We start from the raw sequence: 25092 nt of genomic DNA, 5'->3' as shown, positions 1-25092 counted from the left end.
TCGCCTGATATACTAATCATCGGAGTTAATAATGTAAATACAGTGCCTCCTTCTTCCACTTTTTTCTTTTTCTTTCTTCTTTTTATGTCCCTTTTACATCTTCTATGTTTTTTTCTTTTCTTTTCATCTCCCTATTTCTTCCTCTTACAGTTTTCTTTTTTGTTTTTCATCTTTTTAAGATGCTCTTTCTCTCACTTTTGCAATCTCTTGAAGAGTCCCTCAGCTGGAGTAGAAATATGTAGACAAAATTAATTTGTATGTTTTCTTAGTCTAGTTGTGGGTTTCCTTCAAGGTTAGCCCTAGCTGCGTTTAGTAACTGTGTCCTGTTCGTTCACTCAGAACCAGGAAACAAGAAGCAAGGCAAGCACCCTCGAGATGGCTCGAAGAGGTCAGGGGGTCAAGAGGTCGACTCTGAGGCAGGGTCACGGTCCAGGTCAAGAACACCTTCCCTCAGGAGAAAGAAGATAGAAAAGAGAACGATAAGTGTTCAGACTGATGAGGTCTTGGGATGCAAAGATCATTGGGAAGGGGAAAAGCAGGAAGGACTTGGAGATGGGGGCCAGCAGGGCAAAGCTAGTCTGAACAGCAGAGAAGACAGCGAGCCTGCTGACAAAAGAGGCGCAAAGCGTCAAATAAAAGGCAAGAAAAAAGTGACTGCTATTGTTGAACTAGCAAATCCAACCAAAAAGGAGACTGTACACTTCAATGACCAGCAGAACGAGACTATCCATGTTAGTTATTTGGACAATCAAGATAAGCCCACCAGAGGTAAAAAGAAATCTGTTGGTTCTCATGGTGACATATCTCAGGCAGGCAAAACTGATGCTAACTATGGTGAACATCTATCGGAAGGAATACAAAAATCAGCGTCGCAAGTTAGTAAAATTTCCATGGGAATGCAGACCGATTCGATGGGGCCTTTGCTATTTAATAATCCGATTTTCTTAACAGAAGATTTAGATACAAGCACAGACTGGCAAGGAGAGGAGAGTTCCATAGACTGGCAGACTAGCGCTAGTTCCTTGGCGTGGCATACGGACATGAGCTCCTTTAACTGGCAGACTGATGCTAGTTCCTACACGAGACACCTCGACGCCACCTCTCTCTCACTGAAGGATGACATCAGTTCCTTTGTTCCTGACTCACGGGAGGTAACAGACGAAGAGGATGTTCTTAATATGAACGCAAATTTAATAAGAGTAAGGAGAAACAAACAGAACCCAGTTGTCCTGGCGAAGGAGAACGTTATTTGGGATGGAGGAGGCAAGGTAAGCTGTCCAGGGGTTGGTCAAATATCAGAATGCAACGTGAATCAAGAATTCGACATAAAGAAGAAAAAAGAAGGAAAAACAAATGAGGTAGAAAACGATCAAGGCAGTGAGGAATGTAAGGACACGACTGAAGATAAACCAAAAAACACACACAACGATTCTGAAAGAAGCGAAAAAGAAAACAGTCAAGAAAGTGGCGATCGCTCTGAAGATCAAGGGGCAGACGCAATGGTTAGACGACTTCGCTTTCGGCGACAAATGGCTGAAGAATTCTTGCTACATAACACAGCAAGCAAGAAGCCTAAGGAGGAGCACGGAGACCTAGGTACCTCTCTCAGCGGTAAGGATCTGCAGTGTTCTGGGACTCCCGTTACTGGCAACTTTTCGTCAACCTTTCCCAGGAAATCAGAGAGAGAAATAAAATCCAGTGTGGCTCTGGCAGTATCTCATGAAAACCTCGAGAACTGGCAGGGCAAAGTTCCTCTGGAAACCTGCAGGACTTGGCCCAAACTATCAGTTGATTCTGAAAGATCTGATGACATTGATTTACGAGCTTTTAATAAGATTTATGCTTCTCGTGTAGGTGGCCACAAGAAAGCAACTAATCCAAGCTTGCCACACAAGACCAGTCATATAGAAATCAATCTCCTTTATAATCCTGACCAGAGAAACGAGCGAAAATGCGTGAAAATTAGCAATAGTCAAACTATCATAAATTTTGTGCAGCCAGAAAAATGCCTTTTAGGCAAGGGAAGTGTTACCGAGCAAAAACTGTCAAATTTCTTCAGTAAACCCGTCCCTGCTTACCAGGAGAGTAAAGGCACTCAAAAAGTAAGGAAAAATAAATCAGAAACCATGAGTTTAGACAGAAAAGTAAAAAGATCTCAACCAGTCGAAATTTCGGATGAATACCCAAGAAGTGACAATGATTTGAGGACTCTGGCTACCGGAGCTCCAAAGAAAATTCTCAAAACAAGTGTAACAAAAAACCAACAAAGAAAAAAGAAAACTAGCCAGAAGGATTTAAGTGAGCAAAATGTTCCTAATAAACCTAGCAAGAATCAGGAGAATCATAAAAACAAGGAAGGAATGATAGAACAAAGTAAATCTAAAGAAAAGGAAAGGTTAACGAAGCCAACAAACAGGGAATGGAATCTTTTGTGTTACACCACGGACACGAGTTCCACCTTGACGAATACAGACTCCATTGGGAGGCGAGTTAAGAGGGTGAAGAAGAAAACGCTCGCTATACAGACAGAAGGAGATAGTAACGTCATTTCAGAACAAAAGGAAGAACCGGAAGAATCTCCTAACAGAGCAAAGGAGGTGGAGGAGGAGGCAGCAAAAACGAAAAAGTTACCCTTTCTAGAGAACGAAATGACTAAGGAAAATGAATCTTCCAAAGAAAATGAATCTTCCACACCAGCAGTAACGTCACTACGGCGAAAGAAAAGTGTGAAAAGAAAAACAAGATGTGTTCAAACCACCCCGTCTCTGGACGAACAGGAGAACATTACCCTTCCAGTTGTCCAGAATGAACCGGAGAACAGTGCCCTTCCAGTCGTCCAGATTATTGGAGATGTGGAGAATACCAAACTGTTGAATAAAACTAAGTTCGCTCCTCAACTAAGAGAACAGGAAGTTCATAAGAATTCCGACACACTGCAAGTCTTAAAGAAGAACCCAATAAATAAAGAGAGGAATCAGACAAATAGTAATGCTGCGCCTGACAACACTTCTATAAACACTAACACAAGCTCTTTACGGCGAATGAGAAAGGTAAAAAAGACCACTGCAACAACACAGACTGAAGACCATTTCAAGTCTCCCATCCAAGACAATTTCCTTCAAGATATCCAGCCTGATTCAATTTCTATCCGCACCAGCTCTCTCCGGCGCATCAGGAAGACGGAGAAGAGGACTATCGGGTTACAAACGGATGAGGTAATTCCAGTATATCCCCACAACTTGGACTTTACAATAGCAGAGTTGACGGGCAACAGATGGAAGGATGGTCCCGTGACGGCGTTCCTCTGCTTACCCCAGAAATCGGACTCTCTCATTTATGTTAACATTCCGGCGGCATTGTTGGAAGTAGGAGAATCTGGTAACGATGCGGATGTTAGTGAAGCTGAGAGTGATGACGGCGAGAGCACGAGAAAACCAGGCAAGACAGTCGTCACTATAAAGACTCACACGAAGGTGGACAACGATGAAGGAGAGGACAAGGAGAGTGGCAAAGCAAGTGCCAAGACTCCTCAGTTGGAGAGCAGATTTGAGAATCTTGTCGGTGGGAATAAGTTAAACATATCACTGCTTAATGTAAATTATGACATGGAACGTGACATTGAGATACAAGGGTCAGATGGTGAGAGTGATGAAAGTGGCAGGGGCAGGGCCCCAGATGGTGAGAGTGATGACGATAGTGACACAGGTGGGGCCCCAGATGGTGCCAGCGGAGATGGTGACACAGGTGCGGCCTCAGATGGTGAAGACGCTCGTGTTAGAGATGAAAGTGATCAGGAGGCTGATTCAGGTGCTCTGGAAGTTGAAGGCTATCAGTATTATTATCCAGGTGCTCCGGATGGGGAAAGTGACCACGCTGATGGTACCGGCACTTTAGAAGATGAAAGTGATCAGGAGACTACTGATATAGGAGCCCCGGATGGTGAAAGTGACCGTGAACATGATCAAAGAAGCATTCTAGTTCGTGTACATTCTGATAATGAACTAGACAATCCAGATGTCAACAGTGAATGCACTCGAGAAGGGAGAGCAGATACTAGTCATACCTCGGTGCACAGGAATGGTCTTACCGCCACACCAGTGGAAACTGCAACTGAGACTACTGAAGATGATGACAGTGACGATGTTGGAGATATTTACGTGGTTGACCATCATCAAAGAGAAGCAGAATGCTCGGCTGAAAGTGACGGTCCGCTAGATAAGGGTAACCGACGAATCAGTATGAGCGTGTGGTTACAGAGTGAGTCAAGTGAGAGAGAGGATGGCAATAATCACAGCCTTGACATGAGGGTCTGGTTAGCAGACACAAACTTGGACCAAGAAAATGAAGACGAACTGAAAGATGACGATCTGCAACACCAAGGAGGGCTCAAGATCCATCAGGAAGTCTCCTCAGAAAATGAACCAGAGATTGCAGAGATCGAAAATATACAAATGAACGAACTACCTTTACAACAAGGTAGAATAACAGAAATGATGTATTCACAAACTACTGACCAAGTAAATGTTGACAGTGAGAGGGAAAAGGTTGCGGAGGTCGACGAGGAATATCCAGAGTTTACAGAAATCGTAAGACAAGACAGCGAGAATGAGGAGAAGATGGAAAAGAGAGAAAATAGCAACAATCCGAGTACGCCGTCCTCACACACCTCTGCAGCACAAGTAACCATTGCTGATGAAAAGATGCATGTTTTTTTGCAGGAAAATGCTGAGGATGATAATCTTGAAGTAAATGGTGGAGTCCATGAGAAAGAATCAAACGAATCACAAACGGAAGAGCAACACAACAGAAACAACACAGCAAAAAACACTCTTGTTAGTGTGCGTGAACCGAAGCCACAGAGTAATATATCGACAGACGTTGATGCTGAGAATAAGCAGAAGACAGAAACTAATCCTGTAAGGGAGAAAAGAACATTCGTTAAAAAGACGAAATTCAGGGAGAAAAGAACACATTATGATAGAGCGTCATATGTTGAAAGTTGCCAAGATAATGACCTGGACGTGTATGATGGCTCTTGTGGAGATGTTGACCAACAGCAAGATACATTTTGTAAAGAAAGCCTTAAAGAATCTTTCACCAGTGAGGAAGAGGCACCTCCAGGTAATCTTGTTAAAGAGCTAGACCACAAAAACCAGCAAGGTGCTCCAGATGCTCTTAAAGAGCAAGTTCAGGACGATCAACCAGCTATTCAAGAGGATCCTGTTATAGAAACAGACACTGACGATCAAGCAGCAGCATCAAAAACTCTTGTTGAGGAATCAGACCTCGAAAACAGATCTCTCGTTCCAGAGGCACTTAATGAAACAGACAAAAAAGACCAATCACTTACTCTAGAGACTCTTAAAGAACCAGACCACGAAGATCAACCAGTTCTTCCAGAGGTTTCTGTTACAGATACAGACCTTGAAGAGCAACCAACTGCTTCAACGACTTGTCTTGAAGAAATAGATCATGAACACAAGGCAGCTGTTCTAAAGACACTTATGAAAATAGACCAAGAAGATCGACAGTCTGCTTTAGAAACATATAAAGGACCAGACCACCAAGACCAAGCGACCACACTAGGGACACTTAAAGAATTAGACCAACGAGATCAACCAACTGTTCCAGAGGCACTTGAGGGACCAGATCACCAAGACCAACCAGCAGCTACAGAGGCTTCACAGAAGCCAGACCACGAAGACCAACCAGCAGCTACAGAGGCTTCACAGAAGCCAGACCACGAAGACCAACCAGCAGCTACAGAGGCTTCACAGAAGCCAGACCACGAAGACCAACCAGCAGCTACTGAATCACTTAAGGAACCAGACCACCAAGACCAACCAGCAGCTACACAGCCCTATGTGAAAAAAACAGATTACAAAGGCCAGCTCACTATTCCAAAGGTTCTTGTTACAGAACCAGACTGTAAAGAACAGCAGGAGGGTTCAGAGGCTCTTAAGGAAACAGACCACACAGACCAACTAGCTCCTCCAGTGGCTCCTGCTAATAAGCCTCACCATGAGGACCAACTGACCACTCCAAATGCCCTTAAGAAACAAGATCAAAAAGACCAACCAGCTGCTCCAAAGGTTCTTAAGAAACCAGATTCTGAAGACCAACCAGCTACTCCAGAGGTTCTTGTTGAGAAAAACCTCGAAGACGAACAAGCTGTTACAAATGTATTTGTTTCAGAGCCATCTCACGAAGATCAAGCAGTGTCACTAGAGGTTCTCCCTAAGAAACTTAACCACAAAGACCAATCAGCCGCTCTAGAAGCTCTAACTATGGAACCAGATCATGTAGACCTGCCAGCCACTCAAAAAGCTCTTACTAAACCAGACCGTAAAGACCAACCATCCGCTCTAGAAGCTCTTAAAAAGGAACCAGATTACAAAAACCAGCCAGCTACTTCAGACGTTCTTAAGGAGCCCAATCACGAAGACATAACAGTTGTACAAGGGGCTTTTGATAAGGAACCAGACCACAAAGACCAACCATCTGCTCTTGAGGCTCTTAAGAAACCAGCCCACGAAGACCAGCCAGCCACTCCAGAAGATTTTGCAGACCATGAAGACCAACCAGCTGCTCTAAAGGCTCTTTCTATGGAAGCCGAACATGAACAACTATCTGCTTCAGATGCTCTTTTTGAGGATTTAAACATCAAAGACGAACCTACTGCCACAAATATTGCTATTGATGAGGAAGATCCCAAGAAAGAAACCAAGCTATTTAAAGATAAACCAAAGAAAACAACGAATCTTTTGACAGATGAACATGAAAGGAAAGAAGTTCCACATGTAAATGAAGGTAAATTAAACAAAAAGGGGGATACAGCATTAAATTACCCAGAATGTGTGGTTCATCTCGCTGAGAAACGAGAAGACTCTCACAATAGTAGTGAAACTACTAAGAATGTCTCGATGAGTGCTTTTGAACAAAGAATGAGTGGCAATCAGTCACCCGAGGTTCCATGGGCGGGTATGCTTGACAAAAGAATGAGCAACGAACTGAAGGCTGACATGAAGTCCTTTGAGTCTGGCCATACCTTCAGTGAGGAGGATGAAGACGGCATCGTTATAAACTACATAAAAGTCGGTCAAGGAAAAGAGGAGAGCATCTGTGGGTCAGATTTGGTGGGTGCTGGTGAGGTCGAAGAGGTTATAGAAGAACCCAAGGGTACTTTACAGGAAGAAAAGGAATCCATGGATGTGTCTCGGACTAGCAGCCAACAAATCACAACTCAGCATGAGTTTATAGAACTTCAGAAGGAATCGGTAAACAAAGAAGGGATTAAGAATAAGCTGGGAAGACCATGCAAACCATGGCAAAGAAAGATAATTGAAGGGAAGAATGTTGACAAAAGAGATGCTAAACATTTGCAACGAAATATTTCTAATATATATAAAACAAAGGCGCCCAAAGAAATAGGGAGAGAGACACAAGGATCGCCAGATGACCAGGAAATGATAGAACAGGTGCAACACAGAACAGGTGAGACTGGAGGCGCTATACCAAGAGAGAAGAAAAAGAAACGAAGACCAAGACAAAGGAAACATAAAAGCAAGAAAGGCGGACTGGAGGAAGGAGATGAACTAAAGGGCAGTGGTGTGTTGAAGAAAGAAGCTGACACAAGCAGTGGCCAGAGACAGAGTGTGTTCGATCAAGGTATCACTGCAGGAAATATAAATGGAAAGGGAGAGATGAAGGGGGTAGAATTACAAGGGATTACTGACATTACCAAAGTAAAAGAAATAACGGGTGATGGAAGGAAAACAAATGAAATGGAGAATTTGAAAAGCATTGAACAGAGAGACGGAACAGAAGAAATTAGCAAAAAGCCAAAACATAAACAATGGGCAGATGAAGTAGAGGAAGACTATGCCAAGGAATGGAGCCCTCTCACATCTGATGTGCTGATTGATCTCTCCGCCTCAGCAGATAAGAGCAGTATTCATAATGCTGCTGAAACTGGAAATTACCTTCAAAACACAGGAGTCAGAGAAGGAAATCAGAAAGATTTATTGGCCGAATTTGAGGCATTAACGGAAGAGGAAACCTCTTTTTATGAGGATTCTAGTTATAATGAGGACTCGAGTCGCTACGAGGATAGTGAGGACGCGGGAGAGGGCGGAGGGGAACAGAACGCTTACGAAGAATACATGATGATCCGTGAAGGAGACTGCCAGGAGGAGATGAAAGCTGTAGACCTCATCTTCAAAGACGTATTCAAGGATTACAACTACGAGGAGTTCCTTACTGATAACGACATCTCAGAAAGCGAGTATGACGAGCACTTTCAGGGCGATAGAGGCGGACAGGAGGAGCCTGAAGACCCGTGCCGCCATGTATTCCAGTGTGTATCTGGGAACACCACTCTGCTTGGGGACTCCCAACCCACCTTCCCTGGACGAGATTATCACCTTTCCCAGGATGATACTAAATTAGAATGTGAGAGAGCGGCAGGATGTAAAAGATCAAAAGAGTTGGAAACTACCGTTCAAGACACCTCACAGCAGTCTTTCGAGATGGAAGGTCAGTACCCATGACCCTGCCTCAAGTTGACCTGACCTGACCTTACAGTGGCTGTCCAATAATACCGTGGAGTGTGTGCCTAATCACTGCAAGGTACGACTAACTAGCTAATGTAAAAGTTAACACCTAGTCCCTCGTGTAGGTATCCTCTCAGCTTCTAGAAATCTTGTCTAGTGATGTTAATAAATATTTATGTTGTGTTAGTCTCCACACACAGTGTGATGCAACTCCTTAATTGTCATGCAGTGAACAATACAATTTCACTCTAGTCGCACTAATTGAACATAACACAAAATTAAGATAGACACACTGGTTAACTAGCACAGTATTACACTAGATGTAGTAGTTAAATATCAGTCTAGATGCACTAGTAAAGTATAGCACTTAATGACACTAGATGCACTAGCTAAACATAGAAAAGGATTTTTGAACAGGGCAAATTCTCTAACGAATTATAAATGTGATACAAATCTGATATAGAATTCTGATACAACATGATTAGAATCGCTAATACGATAGTTAATTGCTAAATGATACATGATGAAGGAAACTTGATACTATCAGCGCAGACCTTTACATAACTGACCATTACACTCAGCAGACAATTAAACACACTGTCATGTCCTCACCACAAATATGTGTCATGACTTCACTACGACAGTGTCATGTCCTCACCACAACGCTATGTGATGTTCACCATGTTGTGCAGTGATGTCTAATTACTGTGTAATTTAATTTCATCTCATGAAGATGAAGTTTAATTTGGTTATTTTCAAGAGAGAGAGAGAGAGAGAGAGAGAGAGGGACAGAGACAGAGAGAGACAGAGACAGAGACAGAGAGAGAGAGAGAGAGAGAGAGAGAGAGAGAGAGAGAGAGAGAGAGAGAGAGAGAGAGAGAGAGAGAGAGAGAGAGAGAGAGAGAGAGAGAGAGAGAGAGAGAGAGAGGGATTAAAATAGAGATTGGGACTTCTTATTTGTGGATACAGGAGTAGTTATATTTTAGGTGTTTATCTCAGTATTTATGTGACTGACAGGGATGTGGTAGAACACCCAGCATCCCACACCATGTTCTACATATTATCCTTGTCATTTGGGCATCCAGGTAACTCTATCCGCTTTCAATACCCATCCTTGCATCTTCACTCATTATCCTCACAATCAATGCGTATAGCCATCTCTCTTAGAATACTGAGGAGGATTTTAGATCCAAGGCTCCATCCATGTGCTGTTTCATATTTTGTACTCTCTGCATTTTTAATCTTTATTATAACATGCCCTCTTTAAATTTGGTCACAGTGAGGTTACACCAGCACCTTTCCTACTCAAATTTTACTGTCCTCTACGAGTCTGCTCCAGAGTACACGCACCTGACTTTCCTTACCTGCCCCTTTCCTTACTAAGTCTGCTGGTTGCTTTTGCTCGAAGAATTTCCACGTCGAACGTCAGGGTCCCTCGTCCCTTGTGTTACTAACACTGAGTGAGACCCCCCCTTCTTGACACTCCACAGAAAAATTGAAGCGATCATGCATGAGGACGCAGGCTACTCAGACGGACACCGGGGTGGTGAGGAAGTCCATGCCTCACCTCTCTTTCAGTCCAGCCATTGACAAGGTGGGGACAACTGTCTCAAACCCATTAACTCATAACTCTTTAATATAGTACTAACATATAAATGGGTATATTATGCTTTTCATTGATTCTTAAAATAATGAAGATGTCTACTTTTTTGTACGATATCCTTTTAGTTTAGTAAAGAATAAGTTAATATTAAGATTTTGTAATTTAATAACTGCAATACTTTGAGTAGTTTGTGAGAATAAAAAGAGTTTAAGTGATCTAAGGTACTATCTAACCCACAGGCTGAAATGATCTCTCAGGGAGCTCAGACCAACGGTGATGGTGGACGCCGCAAGCTGGTGAAGAGCCTATCTGAAGTAGCTCGCTACGAGGGCCTCCAGTACGAGATCTACGACTTGGATGACCTAATTCAATCTCCACAGCCCACCAGAGCCAGGTCTGAGGGACCCCCGCCATGTCCTCCAATATTCTCTGCTTTTGATATACCCTTAGACGAAGGACCGCCACCCCCTCCACTTAAATTCCGACAAAATTACCACGAGATCTTTATTGATTCTTCCCCACGAAAGCCACGTCGAGGCCTACTGCAGAAGACGCTCTCGGAGGGCGAGATTTTGTCAGAGAGACGAAAAGCCCTGAGTCTAGCCTCGGGCTACATCGAGGTTGATATCAATGGCTACAGTGACAACGAGGAAGAGGTAATTGAGCCTCAGTGTGTTAACGAGGTCGCTCGTGATCTCTCTCGAAGTAGGATATTTACTCCCGAGTCCTTTATAGAGGAGGAGGAAGAATTTCACGAAAATATGTTTCATAAAGAAATTCTTCCCTCTATTTTATCTAGTGAGAGAAAATTGTCTCAAATATCAACAGATTCAGATTTGAAAACGTTTGATCCGAATGAATTCAGGACAGACGAACACTTGCAGAGCCAACTCGCAGCCTTATCACTAGATTCCCTAGCCGAAAGTGGGCCATCTTTGCTGGAAAGTGGGTCATATGCAGAGGGCCTCTGCGCTAGAGATGGGTCACCAATGTTTTACGTCGGAACTCCTAGCGAGGCCACAGGAGTTGGAGAGTTTGGTGACCATCTCGAAGAGTCGATGAGTGAGAGTCAGGTAACAGTGGTGCAGCGGGCGTTAGTCGCGTCTTCTCAGGCCATTACGTCAGACTCGGAAAATGGCAGTTTTCATCTAACGGACCATTCCTCAGCCGCCACCACTCCCTCAACGCGTCATAAAAGCCTCCCCACTGCCGGCAGTTTCGAGGAGGATCTTGACGATGACCTACTTCCGCGTCTACGGGTATCGAGTTTTGTTCACAGCGCTACCACACTCTCTTCCATTGAGGATGAGCAGACAAGTGTCAGTGAAATTGTCATTTCTGATAGTTGGCAAGGTGCAACCACTAGTACTTCCAGTGAGCTTGACAAAGCCATAGCTTGTACGACAGATAATGACTACAGTTCCATACGAAGTGGGGAATCTTTAACAATAAAGTCTGAAATTGTGGAAGAAGAAGAATTTGAGGGTGATATTGTAATAGAAGAAAATATAATGACGAAACTGGTCCAAGAAATGAAGGACGGTGAGTCGGCATCGCAAACACCAATCAAAATTTCCGATTTCCGGGACGACGCTAGAAGAATGGCATCACCGGAGTCGGACTCGTCCAGTAGTCTCTTCACGGAGCAGGAAACGTCCAGGAGTCCGGTGTCGGGAACCACCAACACGATGACGTCCAAATCTGACCTTTCTCGCACCGACTCCCACCCAACTGACCAATCAGAGACCTCAGAAGATTACATCACAGCTACAGAGAACAGCACAAATGATCTAGAAGCCCGTCGAAGTTATTCTTTAGAAGAAAGGCACGTTTCGTCTCCTCCGGGTATGGCTAATATTTATGAAGATGAAGCCTTGACTCCCAAGATAATGAGTCCTGAAACCAGTGAGGTGGTGGCCAGCTTACAGGAACATCACGATCTGAGTGATATCACAGAAGGTCTTAGCGTTGTCAGTGACTTCGAGACTGCTCAAGACCTCACCTCCCCAGATGGAGACACCACAACCTCAGCTAGTTATTACATTGATCATTCTATAGGCGAAGAATTTGATAAGGTAACTGAAGCCAAGACCAAGCCCGAGATCCCACCCAAACCTACCTTCTTACCTAAGCCGGAAGCGCCATCTAAGCCAGATAAGGTCTCCCCTTCAAGTTCTCCAATGCCTTTGGATTCTCGGGAAGGTGAAGAAATTCATCCCCGAGACCTCCAAGTGGAGACGCCGGTGAAAAGAAGAGAAAAACCTGTCGAAGAAAGTAAGACGGGGGCGATCAAGAAGCGATATTCTGCCGGAGGGAAAGTTGCAAAGGATGACAACAGAAGGTATTCAAGGTACTTCGAGGATAATGACAAAGGTGAACTATCCGAAGTTCGTGCTCAGAGCCAGCAGTCATGGTCTGAAGAAGAAAGAGAAAAGACAAAACAAGCTTTAAAATTAGACTTTCCTCCAGGCGTCACAATGTTCGGGGAAGCCCCAGGCTGGACAGAGCAAGATAACCTAAAAACTGATGCAGAAAAGAAATTTAAAGTCTTTGATAAGCCTAAAAAATCAGTAAAAATTGATCTGGCTAGTGTCGAAGACCTTCAGGCATTACATTCCAAAAATGGGAGTCCTGACGAGAACGAAAAGGAAGCTCCTTCGGTTGAAACTCGGCCTGTGAAAGGTAAACATGAGAAAGTCAAGCGTAAGTCTGAAGAGATTACGACGCCAGGGATGGTCAGGAGTCCTGCTATGCATGAAGGCTTCAGACTCGAGGATTGGACTCCCGTTCGAACCCCCGTGACTCCGGAAAGAGTTATAGACGTAGATACATCTGACGAGTCCTATTCTGAGACACCTAGATATCCTCCAAAGGGCCGAAGCCCAGGCAGAAGATCAAAGGAAAGCCCGGGTAAGAAGGGTGAGAGTCCCAGGATTTCCACGGAGGGCTCTTTAAAGCAATCGAGTGAAGGACAGAGTCCTAAAAAGTTCGTAGGAAAGCCAAGAGGAAGTCCGAAACGTGCAAATGGACGTAAGGAAAGTCCAGAGAAGGAACAGAGTCCTAGACGGTCAGGAATTCAGCAGTCTAGTCCCGTGAATGACTCAGCCACCACTAAAGTAGAAAAATCAGTCAGTCATCCAGTCGAGATCCATCAACTTCAAAGCCCGGTCAAGCTCCAAACTGCCGGAAGTGACCTGATAAAAAGAATGAGTGAAATACCTGTCGGTTCCTCTCGTGAAACTCCCGAGGTAGTGAAGCGACTCTCGGCTGACTTAACCATGGGGCGGAGAAGCAGCCAGGACCTCCTGAAACCTTCAGGCCTCGTCACCGGCTACTTACGAACCGGTAGCCAGAGTCCCACTTCCAGAGAAAGACCGCTACAGCTACCCGAAAGCAAGCTACTCGCAATTGCCCCCATGAAGGATTCTCAAAGAAGTGCGGAGTCTTTGAGATCTTTGAGTCCCGGATCAGACAACGTGTTTTTGAGTGGGAGTCGCGAACAGCTTGATGATGACACCCGACCAGCTCTCTGTGTTCAGTGTGGAGAGCGACCAGCGTCTAGGGAAGGCTTGCTACGACCTTCCCCTCCTACTGGCGTGACAGTAGAGCGACGGTTCTCTGACAGAGAGCCTTCAAGGGCTCGCACGGTTGGATATCGAGCCAAGTCAGAGGAGAGAAACTCCTTCTCCAAGGACTGGGGGTTAGTTCTTGGAAAAGACATATATATATATATATAAATATATATATATATATATATATATATATATATATATATATATATATATATATATATATATATATATATACATATAATTATGCAGGCATGCATGCATGCGCTTTTCATAACCATAAATACTTTTGGCCCCATTTAATCCCTTGCCAGTTTGTGTCATATAATAATTGATATTTACTGAAAACGGGAAGTGTTGTGAAGAAGCTTGTATTTTATATACATTACTGTAGCTTATATCGTAATTCACTCACTTAATAACTAATTTCCAAGTAACAATAGTTATTTTACAAAGAGGATGTATGCACTAAGAGGTATGTATCTCTTATTGTACATACACAGAGACGTATATATTTCTTAAAATATATACAGATAAGATAAGATTTCGTTCGGATTTTTAACCCCGGAGGGTTAGCCACCCAGGATAACCCAAGAAAGTCAGTGCGTCATCGAGGACTGTCTAACTTATTTCCATTGGGGTCCTTAATCTTGTACCCCAGGATGCGACCCACACCAGTCGACTAACATTCAGGTACCTATTTGCTGCTAGGTGAACAGGACAATAGGTGTAAGGAAACGTGTCGGAATTTCCACCCGCCGGGAATCGAACCCGTGCCCTCCGTGTGTGAAGCGGGAGTTTTAGCCACCAGACCACCGGGCTCATATATCTTTGTTTATATACTTTATAAACCTGGAAAGTATAAGTCTCTCAGTATATATTCGCCAGGAGATGTTCACCTTTTGAGAATTTTCTTAATCCCTATTTTAGGGATCCAGGTGTTCTTGAGGTTTGTGTACAGCTGTATAACAACAGCTTTAATTAATGACTCAAGTGCAGTTGATAGGCTTTAAACAACTAATAAACTAATTAGCAAAGTAACCATGCTTTTTTCCCTCACTCTGATTGCACTGCAATCACGTTGACATGTAGTTCTATATATTTCAAGCTATTGTTCCAGTATTAATGTTTATGTAATTAGTGGCTGGCTCACTTTCAGTCATTTGTAGCTAGATCAGTACTTGCGTTACTAATCACTGCTAGCTTAATTGCTAAGTATGATATAGGTTAAGTAGTGTTCCAAGAATAATGCTTGCGCAGTTAGTGGCGCAGTTAGTTGCGCAGTTTGATGCGCCATTAAAGCAGTGCTGGCTTATTTATTGGTATATTGTGCTATTGCTAGTATTGTTAGATTAGCACTTGCATAACTATTGACTGAGTTTGCTGTAGCATTGCCTAGTATTTTATGTCCATCAGTGTTTGCTTAGTGGCTCGGTTTATTTAGAGTTCTGGTCATTCATTCCATTCATCACCATAGAGGACTTGAGTAACTGGTGCGTCTTACCGCAGGACGACTCCCATCAGCCTGGAACAAGGAGATACGCCGCGACACGACAGCGACGACGACGAGAAAGGCGTATATCTCGACCCTTACCGACACTGCCCCTGGCTCTATGTTACTTCCAGCGACGAGGCTAAGGTGAGGCTCCTCGGGCTACCTTAGTGCTAGATGTATTACTATTACTACTACTGTTACTACTACTACTACTACTACTACTACTACTACTACTAATAATAATAATAATAATAATAATAATAATAATAATAATGGGTGTGTTCTCCGCAGGTTTGGTGTCGTGACGAGGGTTCACCTAGCCCCATTCCTCCCCACATCAGAATACCTGGCTTCGAGGACGACCCCGAAGCCGACACTGTACTCGACTCCAGGCCAGGCTCCAGGCAGGACACTTTGAAAGATAGGGTGGAAGAGAGCGGACAGGACATTACGCAAGACTCCATAAAGACCACTGTGCAGGAGACTATAAAGACCACGGTTCAGGAGACTATGCAAGCTCAGCCGGACACCAGAATCACCATAGAGAACGGAGATAAACAGAAAGATACAAGTAAGTTTCACACGAATTTCCTAACGTGAAATTTGTAAGCTCTGTCTCCTGTTGTGAGAATGTGTAAGCATGTCTGCCACTGCATTAGCAAACGGAGGACCGAGTCGTTACCATTCCTTGTGCTGAATAACCCACGTAGATGCTACATTTCAAGTGAAGGATGTAGTGGCCGCGGGCTAGGCATTAGTTGCAAGATTCCAAGGCAATTGGAGCGTTTATTCAGAGTTAATAAAATAAGTAAATTTGTATCTTATATCACCGAACAAATGACAACTTACAGAATGTTTTAAACAAATCAAGATTCGTGTACAAAACGTTTAAAACTAAAGAGCTATTTGAAGAATGTGTAAATCAAATGCAACACTTAACACAATTCTTAGAAAATGCCATATTTACAGAAGCTGAGAACAGTCATTTACAGAATATTTAGAACAAACAAAAAAAATCGTTTACAGTAGATTTGATAACACTGAGTCATTTATAGAATATAATATAAAAATTTGCACATGTTTAGCAATAAATAAGTAAAAAAAGACATTGAAAGAAATCAGTGTTCTGGGTCTAGCTGTAAGCATAATGGCGGCTACGATGAAGATATTTGGGGAACTGTACGTGTACCTCGCAACATGGGCTAGTTTTATGTGATACATTGATTCAACTTCGAGAAGCAGTATGGGACACTTGTATTGCATGTTGCATGGTAGGTACAGGTAGGATGAATATTTCTAGACGATGCTTTGATGCTATCTAAGGACTCTTGATCAAAGGACTCTTGATCTAAGGACTCTTGATCTATCTAAGGACTCTTGATCTATCTAAGGACTCTTGATCTATCTAAGGACTCTTGATCTATCTAAGGACTCTTGATCTATCTAAGGACTCTTGAGAGTTTTACCTCTCAGGACACCACCCATCTCCACTTTTCTTAAATCAAATCTTACCTCCTATTCCTTAAGTTTTAGTGCTTCTCTAGGAATAATAATAATAATAATAATAATAATAATAATAATAATAATAATAATATTATTATTATTATTATTATTATTATTATTATTATTATTATTATTATTATTATTATAAATAATCATATAATCCTTCACTCTAAGGAGGGGTGAAGATGTTGCAGCTCGGAGGGTTATCACACTTAAGTCAGCCATTGAGTGAATGATGATGAATGTTAACTTTTTTTCTGTTTCTCCCAACCACAGTGGGAGACTGCCGGTGTATTATCAAACACATGTTGAACAAGGTTTCAGTAGCAGCTGAACAGTAACCCTCCCACATGAGGAACATTTTAAGACTCTTATATAGGATGGCTTTTTAAATGAGGTTTAAAACCTATCGTTGCACGATGACCTTTTCACTGCCAGAAAGGGAAACTTTAATCCCTAAAATAGGGATTAAGGTATACCCTCGTATACACGCTGAGAGAAATACATCCCTCAGGGTATATATACCCTGTGCGCCCGTAGGATGCAGTACTGGCTATTTTTAGGATATAACGAGAAAGTTATATCACACATTATAAGCTACGGAATATTTTATAGGCAAATTATAGAGTATTGTATAATTGTCATGGTGTACAGTTCAGTTTAATGCATTTTATAAATGACTGTAATACTAATAACATTACATGTAATTATGAAATAGGCTAAATTAATCACTACCATAAATTATTCAAAACAAAAGTGTCATAATTTTTAAAAAGAATAATTTTAGTCAAGAGCTTTTTAATGCCTAAACAAATGTCTATTCATTAGCTTCAGAATCTATCGATTGTTCAATTGTCACTAAACCTGTATTTAACTTGTCTACCACCAGTCAAAAATACTTGTTTCCCCGCCAGTTATAGGAATCATTACAGACAAGTGTCTATAACGTGACTGGAACATTACACAAACTCGCACACAGGAGAATGAAGCTTATGACGACGTTTCGGTCCGACTTGGACCATTAAGTAGTCACACGAACACTAGTCTGACCGAAACTTCGTTACAAGCTTCTTTCTCTTATGTGCGACTTTGTGTATTGCTCCAGTCTCATTATTGTGCCTTTTTGTTCCTTACAGTGGTTATAGACACTTGTCTATAATAATTCCTATAACTGATTGCGGGGAAACATGTTGTAGGATAACCTAAATCCAAGTATTTTTGATTGGTGGTAGACAAGTTAAATACAGGTTTAGTGATTCTGAAACTAATAAATAACATTTGTTTAGGCCTTAAAAAGTTCTTGGATGAAATTATGCTTAATAAAAGTTACGACACTTTTGTTTTTAATAATTTATGGCAGTGATTAATTTAGGCTATTTCATAATTACAGGTAATGTTATTAGTATTACAGTCGTTCAGACAAAAATGAAATGAACAGCTCCTTATTTAATTACGAGGTAAATCATTAGTTGCGCTCACTGTTGTCATGTTAACCATCAGCTGCTTTATCATATCATTAAAAATGCCTTATTTCTGTCTTCACATCCCTTCAACCATCAGCTGCTAGTATTTATCTGGTGTCCTGTCTCCAGGTAGACGAGGGTCGATGGAGTCGACGTGTAGCGAGAAAGAGTTCCGACGGCGGTACCAAGCCATTACTCACCGCATGGTCCATCGTAAAGCCTCGGTGGAGATGTATCAGCGACTGGTGCAGGCCGCCTTCCGTGAGTACTCTGGGGTGTGTCCTCTGTCGTGTGTTCTGGGGGAGGGTGTTCTTTAAGATGTGTCCTCTAGCCTGTGCTTTGGGGTGTCCGCTAATCTGTCTTCAGCAAACACCAGCCTCACACTTCCTATACTTATTAAAGGAGAGGACACAATAGCCTTGAAGTTTCCTTTCTCAGGCTAGTGTACAATTCTTGAAACAACAAATCGTTATCACAGAAAATGATGCTTGATGGGAAAAAGAAAAGCAATTTAAAATGGCTTCAGCCCTGAGTTAAAATTTATAATTAGAATATTTTCTCTATCATTCACGTTAATGTGAAAGTTTTGAGATAATATTGCATGATACGATCCTCCTTTAGATCTAAAAAAATATATAGCTCTGATTTCTTTGCTGTAAAATAGAAAGGACCATGAGTACTTAATATTTATGTTGTTATTCCTGTATAACTCGCTAGTGAGGGTGACGAGTAAGTGTACAGAGACGAGCGCCATGAACACAAGATGTCGAACAAGGGTTTTGTTTACACAGCCTCTCGTTCTGTTTCGCTTTATGAAGAGCGAAACGCTGTTCCAATAAAACACTGTTCTACAGCTTGTGTGTCTGCCTTCCTGCTTGTCTGCAAATACGCTGCTTCAGCAGATGTTTAGATGTTTATGTCTAAAGTATAGTCTTCTCCATAGGTAAAGTCCTTCGTTGTATTATGTTAGAAATTTTGCTTGTTTAGCCCGAACTCTACAGCCACATCATAGTGCATGATACTCGTCTACTCTGACTTTTGATGTGAACACTGACAAAAACAATGACAGACTTTATTTCTATAGAATATGCAAGTGACATAGGATTAAATGACACGTATAAAGCTGCTTCATAGAAAGTCCCTTGTTTTGCAGGGCATTTGTGTGAGAGTTTGTGTATTCGTCGTCATGGCTCGTATATATTTTGTGTACACGTTTTGAGGGTGTATAAGTTGCATTCACGTCTTGATGACTTGTGTTAACATCGCGATGGTTTGTGCACACATAATGAAGTTTTTTTGCGCATTTTGCGTACACATTTTAACAGATAATGAACACATTGAAGGGGCTTACGTTCAGAGTACCCAGAGGGATACGTTGTCTCCCTCAAGCTACCGTAAATCTCACGTATATTCTACTACAGGCTTACCTTCCATCAAAACTTTCTCAAATGTTTACATCATAGCGAAATTGAGATGATATTAGCGTTTACAAACTCCTAAGTGTCACTGTCATGAACATCTAATATGATACATATTATTTTATCTTCGGTATGACAAACATTTACAATATTTGTCAAACCGAAGAAAAAATAATTTGTATCTTATTAGATCCTTATGAAAGTGGCACTTAGGAGTTTGTAAACGCTATATTGTAAATCAGGGCTTAAATGTATATTGTAAATCATAGCGTAAATGTTGGAATGTGAGGAAAGTAGCATTTATGAAGGGATTCAGGGAAACTGGCTGGCTTGACTTGAGTCCTGGAAGTGGGAAGTACAGTGTTTGCACTCTGAAGGAAGGGTGGGAATGTTGCTGTTCAGAGGCTTAGCTGTGATGTCAGCATGTTTTTGATAAGACAGTGATTGAATGAATGATGGTGAAAGTGTTTCTTTTTTTTCGGGCCACTCTGCCTTGGTGGGAGACGGCCGACTTCTTAAAAAATGTGTAAATATTATAAATCATAGCGCATATATACATATATATATATATATATATATATATATATATATATATATATATATATATATATATATATATATATATATATATATATATATATATATATATATATATATATATATATATGCAAAACAACCACTCTGAAAGAATAGAGAAATTCCAAGCGCTTTCGTGACTACTCACATTATCAAGGAACTATGAAAGTAAAGCATCCAAGGCTATATAAGGGGTCTGGCAAGCACCTCACTATCAGATCCCACAACGGTTAAACACCTGACGCGCGCCGACCCAACTGGATAGGTCCTTTGCACAACTCACCCACAAACTATTCTACCCAAGAAAATTTAAAAATTATTATTTGTCCAGTGTATTATTAAATTCTTCCCAAATTCTATGAATTATAAATGAATCTAATTTATATAAACCAAAGGAAATATTCATATTATTGTCAAAACTGCTTTTTATGAAACAAGATTCAATTATATTCCTGTCGACCATGGACTTGCTTGATACTACTTTCTCAACTTTTTGAAAATCAATTGGATGGTTAAAATCTCTTACATGAATAAATAGAGCATTGGAATCTTGTCCAGTTCTAATGCTATATTTATGTTGTTTTAATCTTAGTTCGAGATTTTTACCAGTTTGACCGTAATAAACTTTATCGCAAATTTTACAAGGAATCTTATAGACACATCCATCAGCATTTTGGGGGGAATTCTTTATCAAAAGTTTTTTTACTGTATCAAGATTTTTGAATACAACTTTAATATTAAAAGTCTTAAGAAGAGAAGGCATATCAACCAAGTTTTCATGGTAAGGGAGAACCAACATATTTTTAGTTGAATAAGGCTGGGTGTCCCTTTTTGGATTGTAAAAAGTATTTCTAGCAACTTTAAAAGATTTATCAATTACATTTCTTGGGTATTTTAAATCATTACCTATTTCATAAATTTTGGATATTTCCTCATCTATGAACTCTGGACTACAAATTCGTAAAGCTCTCAAAAAAACATTGATGAGTAAACAGAGAGTTTGACTCTATCTTAAGACTTTTAATATTAAAGTTGTATTCAAAAATCTTGATAGAGTAAAAAAAAACTTTTGATAAAGAATTCCCCCCAAAATGCCGATGGATGTGTCTATAAGATTCCTTGTAAAATTTGCGATAAAGTTTATTACGGTCAAACTGGTAAAAATCTCGAACTAAGATTAAAACAACATAAATATAGCATTAGAACTGGACAAGATTCCAATGCTCTATTTATTCATGTAAGAGATTTTAACCATCCAATTGATTTTCAAAAAGTTGAGAAAGTAGTATCAAGCAAGTCCATGGTCGACAGGAATATAATTGAATCTTGTTTCATAAAAAGCAGTTTTGACAATAATATGAATATTTCCTTTGGTTTATATAAATTAGATCCATTTATCATTCATAGAATTTGGGAAGAATTTAATAATACACTGGACAAATAATAATTTTTAAATTTTCTTGGGTAGAATAGTTTGTGGGTGAGTTATGCAAAGGACCTATCCAGTTGGGTCGGCGCGCGTCAGGTGTTTAACCGTTGTGGGATCTGATAGTGAGGTGCTGGCCAGACCCCTTATATAGCTTCCTTGGATGCTTTACTTTCATAGTTCCTTGACAATGTGAGTAGTCACGAAAGCGCTTGGAATTTCTCTATTCTTTCAGAGTGGTTGTTTTGCATATTCTGAAATCACCTGTTTACTGTGATCTTATTGCATATATATATATATATATATATATATATATATATATATATATATATATATATATATATATATATATATATATATATATATATATATATATATATAACATCATTTCTATATTCCTAGGAAGCGCTTGAAAATTCAGGAGTGTAGGGGAAGGCAAAGTTGCTGACAATCAGGTCCTAGGTAGGACAGGACAGTTTCGATTCCTTGGATCAAGAGAGCCCTTCAGCAGCATGTAGACTGCCCCCCCCCCCCACCTCTTGAAGGGATACTTACCTAACAAAATTACGTGGAAAAAGTCATTGGATGTTTCGTGTCCATGAAGAGAAAAGTCACAGTAGCCTAAACAAATACACGTTTCGCTCTGCTCAGGGCGAAATGTTGCTCGTGAATAAGTTTTGCTCTGTATATACTGTACGGTGAAATTTTGTAATCAAATCTTACCATCCAGGAGAGACAGAGAGATATCGTAGAACAAGCTTTTACTGTGACATTTCGCTCTGTGTATAGAGAAACGTTGTCGCAATACAAGCTTGTTATGTAGCATATGTCTTTCCTACACTACTGGATTCTATTAATCCACAGCTAATAACGGCTAGGAAATCCTTTTTGGATCCCGTTAATGCACTGTTATTAACGGTAAGGATAGCAGCAGCAGACCAAGGGTCAGGATGACCGCGATAATTGGATATCAAGAGAAAGATCTAAAAAGAAGGAAAAAACAGGAGAGGAAGATACGGAGTAATTAAGTAAATGAGAGAATATGGTGGAGATTTGGAGAACAAGAGGCATGGGAGAGAGAGAGAGAGAGAGAGAGAGAGAGAGAGAGAGAGAGAGAGAGAGAGAGAGAGAGAGAGAGAGAGAGAGAGAGAGAGATCAGAAAAAGGAAAGAGCAAGAGCAAGGTGTATGAGAGGATACTGGGAGCTAGACTCCAGATCACAAATAGATGCTGGCCCAAGACCAAGCTTCCGAGACCCCTCTCTCTCTGTGTCAGTCTCTCCCTCTCTCTCTTACCAGTTCCTTCCCAGTTTCTTTCAATTCCTTCCCCTCTGTCTCTGTCTCTGTCTGTCTCTGTCTCTCTCTCTCTGTCTCTCTCTGTCTCTCTGTCTCTCTCTCTCTCTCTCTCTCTCTCTCTCTCTCTCTCTCTCTCTCTCTCTCTCTCTCTCTCTCTCTCTCTCTCTCTCTCTCTCTCTCTCTCTCTCTCTCCCCTTTCGCTTTATTTTATCCCTCTGCCTTTCACACCTTCCTTCCACCTTTCCGACGCTTCCTTTTTCTTTAAGTCTTCCACTTTCTCATAGTCTTTCCTTTCTCCGTCACGGAGGAACGTCTTCCTGTGGGACCAACAAACTACACACAGCAGCATCCTTCATATCACAATATCATCTTCAATAGTAATTTCCCACACCCGAGGTGAGGATATGGTGGGTTTAAACTTATTCCTGGGTAGGGAAGGATATATTAACTTTTGTTCTCGCCCTGGATAGGGAGAGGATTTATTACATTTAACTCTAACCCTGGATAGTGCTTTAATTGGATTGGGGGAGGATTCGATAGGAAGTGCTAAACACGCAGGGGAGTTTTTGCAAAGCCTAGGAAATAGGACTTTATATATATATATATATATATATATATATATATATATATATATATATATATATATATATATATATATATATATATATATATATATATATATATATATATATATATATATATATATATATATATAACGTAATTGTAGCACAGGGATTATTTTTAGAGGTGGTAGACTTAGAGAGGAATAATTTATTTTACCAACAAGGTCTGTGTCAAACTTCGCTCTATGTTAAGCTTTAATAAGCCAGTGCATTGATTGAAGCTTTAACGTAGCGTGAAAAGTTGTCACAGTGAAAGCTTGCTGTTTACACCAGTCTGTTATTGAAGAGCATAACAGAATTTTGACTTGTTAATTGTTCGCCTGTTGTTTATACTCACTGTGTTAAAAGAAAGCCAATTAACTGTTTCCTCCATTTCGTAATTATTAAGCCAATGAGATTCCTCGTTAGTTGACTGGTTGACTGACTGACTGACTGACCCATCATCTGGTTGGTTGGTAAACTGATAACTGACAGTATTGCAATACTGTGTGTGTTTGACACCGTCAGCTGAGCGGATGACTGTGTGGCTGTACTCTGACGAGGTGAGGACGACTCAGCGAGTACATCCCCAAACGGAGTCCTACAAACCACTAAAAGTAAGCGTTACAGTTGTTTATTTTTGTACTCTGATTAACAAGCTTATTTCATTCAGGGGGAAAGCGCTAAAGTTATAAGAGTTATACAATACCTGAGAGGAAGGGAAGGTAATAAGGTTTAATCCAAGGAAGGGAAGGATAGCTCCAAATCTTTGGATAAAACGAGTTTTGCCAGTCTCAAGGATAGCAAGCTTAGGTTTGTTCCATATCTGACAATGTATCGCACAATTACAATAGTTCATTGCCCTGGTGGTGTCTGCATTGTTCTCACAGTGTTGTTGTTAGTGTGTTGTTGTCCAAGTGTTTGTGTATTCGTCAGGTACTGGCTGCTTCATTTATTGGGTTTAAAGCCAATCGACTACACGAGTCATTAAGGTTGTATGTTTCCTGTATACAACCAGTCAAGGATAGTTTAATCCTTTAAACAGGAAAAAAAGGTAATCAATGTGTATTTACGCATAGATAATATACGCCTATGAGAAACACACCTCTGTATATGTACCCCGATACCACTGAGAAATACACATCTCTATGTATATACTCTGAGAGATACAGAACACTGTGTATACAGTATACACTTGAGAGATACAGAACACTGTGTATACAGTATACACTTGAGAGATACAGAACACTGTGTATACAGTATACACTTGAGAGATACACACGACCGTGTATATAGCCTTGCTTACAATACTGCCTTGGAATTGTCTTTGTATTATTGGTTGGCAGACCTGTGGGGTGAGTCACGTCTGTTTACCGTCTTGTTAGAGGTTGGCAATCGTGGCGTTCCGTAGCTCGAGTCAGGTGTGAGTAACACTGATGACTCGATCCTCCGTCACTGCAGACGGGGCTACAGAGTGCCATGATCCTGGTTTTCGTAAGACAAAAGGGATTTTTTTTTCATATTCCGTTTGACCCTTGTAGGTTTAGCGCTTCTTTTTGCTTATTATAATAATAAATAGTATTTATCCCAA

At 41.0% G+C, this 25092-nt stretch overlaps 1 protein-coding gene across 11 annotated transcripts in view; it reads left to right on the top strand.

Moving 5' to 3' along the window:
* Window positions 1-25092, top strand: part of LOC128691649 (uncharacterized) — a 621418-nt gene that overhangs the window by 522236 nt on the left and 74090 nt on the right. For 7 of the 11 annotated variants that reach the window (XR_011392438.1, XM_070088825.1, XM_070088824.1 and 4 more), the window contains 7 exons: window positions 340-8535; window positions 10043-10146; window positions 10395-13855; window positions 15234-15363; window positions 15511-15790; window positions 18315-18446; window positions 24030-24118. Coding sequence is in view for 10 of the 11 variants with exons in the window: in XM_070088825.1 (XP_069944926.1) it covers window positions 340-8535; window positions 10043-10146; window positions 10395-13855; window positions 15234-15363; window positions 15511-15790; window positions 18315-18446; window positions 24030-24118 (12392 nt within the window). In the remaining variant the exon portion in view is untranslated. Of the gene's footprint in view, window positions 1-339; window positions 8536-10042; window positions 10147-10394; window positions 13856-15233; window positions 15364-15510; window positions 15791-18314; window positions 18461-24029; window positions 24119-25092 lie in introns of all 11 variants that reach the window. The other 4 variants (XM_070088829.1, XM_053780496.2, XM_070088826.1 and 1 more) reach the window with 2 other exon arrangements.

This window comes from Cherax quadricarinatus, chromosome 26 (assembly GCF_038502225.1).
Source record: "Cherax quadricarinatus isolate ZL_2023a chromosome 26, ASM3850222v1, whole genome shotgun sequence".
NCBI lineage: Eukaryota > Metazoa > Arthropoda > Malacostraca > Decapoda > Parastacidae > Cherax > Cherax quadricarinatus.
The sequence above is the reverse complement of the archived record's forward strand: the minus strand, read 5'-3'. Positions and strand labels throughout refer to the sequence as shown.